Source organism: Trichosurus vulpecula, chromosome 3 (genome assembly GCF_011100635.1).
Source record: "Trichosurus vulpecula isolate mTriVul1 chromosome 3, mTriVul1.pri, whole genome shotgun sequence".
Classification (NCBI taxonomy): domain Eukaryota; kingdom Metazoa; phylum Chordata; class Mammalia; order Diprotodontia; family Phalangeridae; genus Trichosurus; species Trichosurus vulpecula.
In genome coordinates this window covers 313,844,779-313,854,957 of record NC_050575.1, presented here as the reverse complement: position 1 = coordinate 313,854,957, position 10,179 = coordinate 313,844,779, and the positions used below count along the sequence as shown (strand labels likewise).

Sequence of the window (10,179 nt, the reverse complement as noted above, 5' to 3'; positions counted from 1 at the left end):
AGATTCTTTTATTAAGGGGATTTGTTCTGTGAAATTTGGATTCAGTCAAAGGGCCATACTTGAAGACCTAGAGGGTCACATGTGGACTTGAGGCCACAGGTTCCCCACCCCTGGGGGTGCCTAAAGAAGGGAAATGACATACTTTGTCATTTCAGGCAAGGATTTGAACCCAGATTCTTTAACACCAAATGTAGGACACTTTTTAATTCTCCCCTTCCTCTTGCCACCAACTTATGTCAGGCCCTTATCACTCAACACATAGACCATGGACAGCCTCCTAACTAGTCTTCTTTTCTCAGAGGAAAGTAATTGGTCCTCGACAATAAGCAGATCACAAAACCAAGGAAGGTGAGCAAAGAAGAGAGGCCAGGAGAAGCTGCTCTTTCAATCTTTCTGGCTCAGCAAACGTGCCAACTCATGCCAACCAATCAGTTTACTATGCTAGTGTGGAAATATTGAAGAATTATTCTTTACAAGGCATTTGAGTGCAAGGCTGGTTTAGTGAAGCAGTGATTTTGGGTCCTTTGGGCATGGAAGAGCCAAGAGAACGGTCCCTAGGACTGGCCACTTACCTAGTTCTCTCGGGTTTCTCTACTGCTGTGAATTAGACATTAGGAAAAGACTGTTTTAGACTGTGCCACAAGGCTGAGGAAAGCCTCGCACTAAGCTATTAATTATATAGCACTAGCAGGACCCAGATCAGGAGCCAGCTAGTGGCTCTTCCTCAATTCTGAATTTTCACCAGTTCAAGAGTAGAGCTAGCAACACTTCCTCAAACTTCCATTTCATTTTAAATTAATGACCAATAAATAATAATAGCTAGCATTTATGTAGTACCTTAATATTTGTAAAATGCTTTGCAAACCTTATATCATTTTATCCTCAATTTATTATCCCCACTTTACAGATGAGGAAACTGAGGCAAAAGTTAAGTGACTTGCCCAGTAACACAGCTGATAAGTGTCTGAGGCTGAATTTGAATTCAGGTCTTCATGAGATCCAGCATTCTACCCACTGCTCCACCTAACTGCCTCTATGATAGCATTCTCAGAGTTAGATGATTTGAGGCTAAATCTGATAAAATGAAAATCATTTGGAATAAAATGCAGTCTTATAACTAATATACTTTTACAATACAGGGTGGTGGAGGCATGGTTGGTTACTGTTTATCTAGGGGAAAATTATCGAGATGTTTTAGTGGATTGGAACCTCATTATGAATCAGCGACGTGATAGGGTGATCATAAAAGCTAATGTGGTCTTGGGCTGCATTGAGAGTATCAGTTTCCAAGAGCAGCATGGCATCATTGTTTTCAGTTCTGGGCCGCCTCATTTAAGAAGCACAATAATAAAGTAAAAAGCATTCAGAAGAGGGCAACCAGGGCCATGAAGGGACTTGTGTTCATGGCGCAGAAGGAGCAGGTGAAAGAGCTGGAAGGAGGGGAGGCCTGGTAACGGTGTTCAAGTTTGTGAAGGGCTGCTATATGGAAGAGGGTTTAGACTTTTTCTGTCTGGCCCCATAAGGCAAAATCAGGAACGATGACTAGAAGTTACAAAAACGCAAATTCAGGCTTTGACTCCAAAATCATTATTCCTTCCTAGTATGTATCATGAAGGAAGTAGGCCAGGAACCAGAGATGCAATTCATTCCCAGCAGAGGCTAATTTGGGAAGAAAACCTTTAACATAAATTTTGCATATTTTACCTCTTGTTAAGATACCAAAAATGTAAAAAAAAAAAAATTGATTGTTCAATTTTGTCTCACTCTTCACGGCCCCATTTTGCAGTTTTCTTGGTAAAGACACTGAGGTGGTTTGCCATTTCCTTCTCCAGCTGATTTTACAGAAGAGGAAACTGAGGGAAACGGTTAAGTGACTTGCCCAGGGTAACACAGCTGCTAAGTATCTGGGGCCAGATTTGAACTCAGCAAGATGAGTCTTCCTGATTCCAAACCTAGCACTCTATCCACCATACCACATAGCTTCCCTTCTAATCCTGTCTCTGCTATTAAGGAGCTCCATAGCCTCAGGGCAAAAATCACTGTTTCTTCTAGTGGAAAATTAAGAGATAAAAAGATTTCCTATTTCCCCTAAAATTCTACCCATCATAAATTGTGCTCATCTTTATCCTGGTATGAACCCATGTTCCCATCTAGCCCTGGGTGTGGAGAGAGTGACAGGAAGGCAAACAGGAGATGAAAGAAGGCAATCCGCAAATAGACTATATCTAATTTTTTAAAAGAAACATAGCTTGGAAGTGGAATTTAATTGAGGGAGAAAATGATAATGAAGTCTTAGTCATTTTGAGATTGTCATACCTTTACCTCAAAGTCTTTGGTATCTTCTAAAATCTCACGGAGAAGGCGAATATATTCGGTTGCAGTTTTAAGAATGTCAACTTTATTGGGCTTCCTGTCTTTGGGAAGGAGTGGCACAATGGCCTTCAATTTGGAAAATCCACGATTCAGATTTTTTATCTAGAAAACAATTCAGACGTTAAGTATTTACTACATACAGAGTCTTCTTCTGGCTGAAGCACAAAGTTGAGATAACATGATTCCTGAGCTCACGAAACTTACAGACTAAAATGGGAGTATAAATCACAAACGGCTAACAATACTATATGTAGTACCTAGGGGCACCCCTCAGCTTGAATAGTGGTCCCTCAGACAAGGATACTCACGGTTCAAGCTATTCCTCACTGATATGTTTACTTTTAAGCATCAATTAGGACACATGATTAACCCACGTATGTCATTTAATGACATATAGAAAACAGACTAACATGTTTTCATGGGCATTCATGCAAGAATGTATATGAAATACGTGTATGGAAGGGCAATTCATACCTTCCAAGAGGCAAAGCCATTGACATTTTCTAATGATATACTTTCCCACTAGGAGTATAGCTCATACTGGCAGGTGCCCCTCGACATATAACCTTCATTTGTCACTTCATATCTGCCAGAAACTACAAGGCATGGTGGGTACATAACTATAGAGTCTCTCTTCTCTGAGCTTCTTTGTTTGGCTAAAAATCCCTGGCTAAAAAGTTCTCTTCAAGAAAAGAATGAGCTCTGTTATACTCTTTTAGGTTAAAGCCCTGAGGCTTCAAAAAAAAAAAAAAAAAAAAAGTAGTCCTTCACTCAACCATAGTCCAGCAAGAATCTATCTTGGGGGGGAGGGGAGAAGAGAAGAGACAACTTCGACTTTTTCCTTTATGGAATGGTCAGTTTTAACTCAATTTTCATAGTCTTGACTAGGCAGCCTCTCATCTCTAGCAGGAGATTTTTACCTCTTTATAAGAAACGGCAAATACATTCCTAGCCAAATACCTAGTGCCTACAGTCTCATGTTTCTCTTTTAAATTGAACTTCCTAGGGGGCAACATCATTCTAACTTAAGGCAAAGCTACCATATACCACATTTTTACTCTCCGAAGGCTAGAGTAGGTTAAATCATAAGGCACGAAGGGGCTATTTGTCTAACAAGTGCCATAGTATGTAAGGTTCAGGGTCTTGAATTTTCTCAATTCCAAGACACTTTCTATTCTCTCATTTGGATTAGTTAGCACAGTAGCGAAGCTAAATCCAGGGATGGGGGTAGAGGGTTGGGGTACAAGGCCTTTGTCTCTCATACTAACCTAGTCACATTCCTACCTTCCATTCATATATATATATATATATATATATATATATATATATATATTCACATATATATATATATATATATTCACATATATATATATATATGTGAGAGCAAAACTTTTTGAGATGTGAGTCTGGCCTTACTTTTAGAATATTTCAGAGAAGTACAAAATAAAGCATTATATGAGGTCTGTGGGAGAAAGGAAAAAAAACCACTTGGAGCTTGAGTATTTTCAATATTTTTTGTCTTCAGAGCCTATTGGAATAGTACATAAACCAGAATAAAAAGTTTAAAACCAGGATTAGCAGCTCATCTAATAATTAATCCTGATTAAAAGCACAAAGATATAGGCCTCAAATAAAGTATATGCTATTAGGGGGAAATCAGGAATTGGAACCAAAAGTTGAAAGGCACTCAGAGCATTTATATCTACTCTCTTGGTCAGTAGGTCCACTCGACAGATCAAATTATAGACCAAACGTGTACTTGGTGAATACCAAATCAGAGGACAGTGATGGGGTTATGGGATTCACGCTGGACCCCTAAAAGGAAAAGGCCATGTCTTTGAATGCAACTCAGCTCCTAAACTTTGCCACTCATTTCTACCTAATCAATAATTCTTTTAACTGGATGGCTCTCTGACCACTTAACTCCTTTCATTGTCAGCACCTGGCCCATCCCAGGCTATTCACCACTCCTTAATCCCATCAAGATCTTCCCACAGTCTTTCATTGTATAGAAGTACCAATCTTATCCCATTAAATTTCATAAATTCTTAGAATCTCCCCACTCCCATTGGCATGACAAATTCTCTACTTTGACTGGAAGGCTTGAGTGGTGGAATTCTTTTGAGGCAGACCCCCACTGCCCTCATACTCTTTCAGGGCTCCCAGCACCCCAAACTGCAACAGATAGGAGATATTTTAAAGGTTTTCTTAAATAAGCTATGATAGCGTGGTAAAACATCTGCTTCAGACCACAAGATCTTCCTGTCCAAAAGCAGGGACTCATTCTGAAATCAGAGAATCCTATTCCACACTAGAAAAACCATAGATGGAGCTTTTTAAAATTCACCTTTTTCAATATTCCAACCTGATCCTTCAGCTTCTTCTCAAGTCCTTCTTTTTCTTTTATATTTTCCCCTAAAAACATTTATAACTTAAGTTGTAGTTGAGAGCAGAAGTTTGGCACAGATCTTAGGGGGCCAGTCTTAGAGTCAGGAAAATCTGGTTTTAAGTTCTCCCTCTGGCTGTTACACCACAGGCAAATTACTGGACCTCTAAGTACCATAGGTAACTTCTAGGTTACAGAGTAGTTTCCTATCTTCTTTGGTCAGAAGGAATTTCCACACTTGGAGTTATCTATACTGATGGAACCACAGCAACCCTAAGACGACAAAACCTAGTTTATTGAAAATTAAGTTTTTCTTTTCCCCTGATAGCTTCAGATATAATTGTAAGCTCCTTGAGGGCGGGGACCATCTTTTGCCTCTTTTTGTATCCCCAGCACTTAGCACAATGCCTAGCACATAGTAGGCACTTAATAAATGTTTATTATTGATATTCAATAATTATCATACTCTCCTTAGTAGGCCTATCCCCAGACAAGAAGGGAATGTTTTTTTGGTCTACCTCTCACCCCACTCTTCCTCCTTTCCAAAGTGGGGTGGGAATGGAGCTTCTCTAGAACTAATGAAAATGATTGCTTTAAAAAAAAAAAAAAGGGAAGCAGATTGAGCAAGCATCTGGGTGTCAAACCCGTTTGTAGCAGAGGCCACCCAAGCTCTCATAGCTTTTAATGTCTAACCCAGATAACTTATCTGTAAGTGCTGTTTGAAAGTTAATATGACCATTTCCAGATAAGCTGTTCAAACAGACACAGGAAAACGACATGGCCCCTGGGGTATGACATAAAATTTATAAGTGACTGAACATGACTATCAGACCATGCTAATCCTCCAAGGATTTCGACCTTGGGATAATGCTGTATCCCACTGCCAAACCTTACTTAGGGGGACCTTTTTGTTTTCAGACCAGGTACTCCAGACAGGTTAAAGAAACAACTTGGTTAGAAAAATGTCCATTCTCATTCGCCCCCATAAGATTTGGTAGGGAGCTATATTGATGCCACAGGATTACTTATTGCCATAAAAAGAAATATAATAGTCTATTCAGTCTCATTGAGTGTTTGCTGGGGGGGGGGGGGGGGAAATTAGAGAGTATAGGAGAGTTATGGCAGAAAACACACCCAGTAGGCTATCAGAATGTTAGCAGCTCCATAATCAGAGTAAGCATTAAGTGAAAATCTCTGTGGGCTGAGAAACTTAAAAAAAAAAAAAAAAAGAAAGAAAGAAAAGCCCACACAGTAAACTATTTCCAAGGAAATTCTGGGAAGCATTTGCACACCCACACCCTTCTCCCTCCCACTCTTCCTAAACTAGCTAACAAAATACTCCAGCCATGGTAACAGGGGTTCTTCAGAAGTGGGGATGACAGGGGCCGGTAGCCAGATAAGCAGTTATCTATCAGCATTTCTGGGAAATATCAGACTTTGGGAGGTACTTCTGAGCCCTCTCAGATTCCCAAAGCGAGAGTTGTCACAGACTCGGACAGCTAGCTATGTGTGAGCAACTGAGAGGTTACAAACAAATTCAAGGACTTTATGCGGGAAAGTGGGACAATGTCCATGACTCTATCGGAGGAGTCTGAGGCTGGTGCTCTGGGTATCGAAGGGCTAGGCTGGTCATAGAAATGAGAAGCTTAGCTTCAGACTGCTCTGTCCCTTCTAAGCTACCTCAAATAAAAGTGGAAAGGGCGGGGCACCAGGAAGCCAGCCCCCTTTCTCTTTCCTAGGCTCACAGAGACCATCACCCTCACTACACCCCATGGCACAGGGGAGGAGAGGGAGGACGGGGAAAGGAAATGAGAAACTGACGACTTGATTCTGGGGGCGGGGGGCGGCAGGAGGTGACGGGGAAGGGCTGAGAAGGAGGTGACTCATGGTGCCCAGCGGGAGAGCCCTCACCCGCTCTCGTTCCTTGGCGTTGGCCACCTGCCGCCTCTCCAGCACCTCCTTCAAGTCCTCGGTGGACGTGTAGGCGCCCGACGGCTGCCTCTTCATCCGGCTGATGGCTGCTAACTGGGGCCGGGTCCCAAACTGCTCCCTCAGCACCTCCTCCAGCACCTCAGCCCGGGGAGTGGCCTGGAAAGGTAAAGGGCCAGGCGGAGAGAGCAGCAGCTGCGCGTCCATGGCCCAGAGAGACTACGGCCCTGACCCCGACCTGCCCGCTCCATGCGCATTTGACCCGAAGTGGGGGAGGGAGCTGAATGTCCTCACCTGAGAGGGCTCAGGAGGGCACGTGTGTGCTCACCTGGGCAGACGCACGGGGGTTGCCTCAGTGCAGTGAGGGCAGGGAGCTCCTTATCCCCCCCAACCCCAACACACACACTCCTCGGCCCAGCCTCCCTGGGGAGCAGAAAGGGTGGCGAGGAGTCAGGGGATGACCTGGTTCTCAGAGCAGGAGAGACTGGAAGGAGCCAAGTAGAAAAGCCGACTACCTCCAAGACCCTTTGAGATTGTATAGGTCAGTCACAGCTGGTCAGCTATCCCCCCACCTCCAGAAAAGGCCAGGAGCAGAAGGTGTGAGGGTTAGAGCTAAGGGCAGACAAAAGTGCATTTTGGGGGGGGGGGCGGTTTAGTAGGCCCCTTATTTTACTGATGGAAACACTGAGGCACAGAGAGGAGGAAGTTGCTAGCTTAGATATCACAAAGGTAGAAAAGTATAATTCAAACCCCAGTCTATGGCTCCAGATCTAAAACGTACATTTTGAATCTTAAGATCCTTGACTCCAAATCCAGTCAACTTTTTACCATACCGAGTATTGCAATGTATACTCTTTATCTCACCAGTACATCATAGAGGCAGTTTAGTGCCTTGGAAAGAATGCTGCCTTTGGTGTCTAGAAGGCCTCAGTTTAAATCATGTTTCTGTTTACTTGCTACATGTATGATCTCCTGAATTTTTGTATTCCTCAGAGCACAATGTAATGGCCGGAACAGGCCTTCAATTAATGCTTATTAAATAAACGAATGAATGAAAGATGAAAGAGGGTAGGAGTCCCATGTCCTGACAGGATGGAAGAAATCACCCATTTTGGAGAACAGGTGGCCTGACAGAGTAGTAGAAAAACCACTGAATTTTCAGTGAGGTGATCCACTTTGAATTTTAGGTTTGCTACTTACTACCCAGATGACCCTGGGAAATTTCTTCTCTCTAGGCCTCAGTTTTCTTCATCTATAAAATTAAATGAGGTATAGGTGATCTTTAATGCCTCTTCCAGCTCTAAGGCCTACGTCTGAGTCATGAGTGCTTCCCAAATGTGAAATTACAGCTGCTTCATTTAGATACAAAAAAAAAATGCAAAGCTCTTCAATGTGGCTTCTGGTCTTTATAGAAAAGGCTGTGCTTTAAAAACAATCCACAGAGAAGAACAGAAGGAAGTTCAGAAGGAATCACAAACAATCATGACAGTTTTGAAAGTAATGTAGAATTTATTATACATATATTTCTACTGAATCATGCAGTGCTAAATGGAGATTCAGTTTCATAAAAAAATCTCGTTTTGGGGTTCTGATGTATATTATATGTCATATATATGCATGTATATATATGCATATATATATATATATATATATAAATTATCTCTCTCCAGAATGAAAACAAATAAAAATTAAGAAAAAGGATGTGGGTCCCTTTTTCTACCAAGGACCATGAGCCCACAAGAGGAGGAGAGAACAATCTAATGTGCCAAATAAAAAGCAGCTTTGATTTCAGATTTTTTTGGGGGGGAGGGGTTTGTAGGAGAAATATAAATATACAGATGAGCCTTTAAAATGTTTATAACAAGCAGCATAAAATTAACTAGTACATCAAAAGTATAAACTTCCTCATTCTGATTTCTCGGAATCCCTAGTTTCCTTCATATCTCAGCTCCAGCACAGCATTCTATATGAAACCTTTTCTGATCTCTCCAACTGCTAACGCACTTAACTGCTCTCTGCCTCAGTTTCCTTATCTGTAAAATGGGGATAATAGTAATACCCACCTTCCAGGGTGTTGTGAGATTAAAATGAGATAATATTTGCAAAGGGCTTTGAAAACTTTAAAGTTATATAATTACTAGCCGCTATTATTACCTCCCCCTCCACAAAATGACCTTTCATCTAACTTTATCTATGTTGCATATACTTATATATGTACATGTTTGTTTTCCCCGCTGGGATATAAGCTTCTTGAGGACAAGGGCTATTTCGAAGGGTCAAGTGTTTTTGAAGGCCATTAACTCTGAACTACAAGCTACATCCTACAACAGTAAGTGTTTAATAAATGCTTGCTGATTGATATATACATTTTCACAGTATGGGCAGTTAGGCTGAAAGAGTAACAGTAGAAAGGTAAGAGTAAAAGAGAGAGGTAAGGGCCAGATGCTTTAGATACGTAGAAACTTTGCTTAAAGAGACAAGAGAAGGGCGGAAAGGAGAGACTTACAAGAAAGCATAGACAATAAAAGATAAAAATACTAGAACAAAATAAACTCAGGAAAGATCATATAAAAATAACTGAGTTATCAGAGGATTGCAAGCCTCTACTAGTTAACAGGGTGCCATGAGATCCAAAAAAGCTAATGTGATTTATAGTTTAAAAAAAAAGTATTGAATAGTGATCAGAATAAGAATGGTGACAGACCCAGAAGACACCATCTTGGTCAGATGATATCTAGAGTATTTTATTCAAGGCTTCACTTATGAGGGACATTGAGAAGCTAGAAGACATCCAGAGAAAGGGTTACCAGCATGGTAAGAGGACAGGAGACCATGTTCTCAATTTCCAAAAAGTAATTTTCTATTATATTTACCTTACTGAATTATTCTTTCTTTGAGGTAAAGACTTTAAAATACACAATACATCTAGTAAATGTAAAGGAAACGCAGAACTGAGACAATTGGCAACTTTATATTTAGAATACCAAAACAGAAGCTTGCATAGTCACTGAGATTATTTTCAGAAGCATTTTATAGCCTGAAATTATGTAGCTTATAACATTAATAAACTGTAATTAACAGTTTGGAGAAAGATTCCTTCCTCTCTCCTCCTCAAATATTAAATCTTGCTTCATTCTTTTAAAGGAAAGAAACTACCATCAGAAATTTTATTAGAAATTCTGATAAAAGAGACGCCTTTTTATGATATGCCATCTTTTGTTGTTGTTTGGTTTTTTCAGTCATGTCAGACTCTTCATGACCCCATTTTGGGGTTTTCTTGGCAAAGACCCAGCAATGGTTTGCCATTTCCCTTTCTGTTTTATTTTACAGATCGGAACTGAGGCGAACATGGTTAGGTGATTTGCCCAGGTCACACAGCTAGTAAGTGTTTAAGGTCAAATTTGAACTCATGAAGATGAGTCTTTCTGACTCCAAGCCCAGAACTCTATCCACCTAGCTGCCATTTTAGGACCTAACGTTTCGAATGTGTT

General features: G+C 40.9%; 1 protein-coding gene across 1 annotated transcript; it reads right to left on the bottom strand.

Moving 5' to 3' along the window:
* Positions 1–2,310: 2,310 nt before the first annotated feature.
* On the bottom strand, positions 2,311–6,886 carry FIGLA (folliculogenesis specific bHLH transcription factor; the record flags this gene model as incomplete). The annotated part of the gene is made up of 2 exons (XM_036750004.1): positions 2,311–2,475; positions 6,671–6,886. Coding segments are annotated over 2 exons (381 nt in total), but the record flags the coding sequence as incomplete, so codon positions are not given.
* Positions 6,887–10,179: the final 3,293 nt, after the last annotated feature.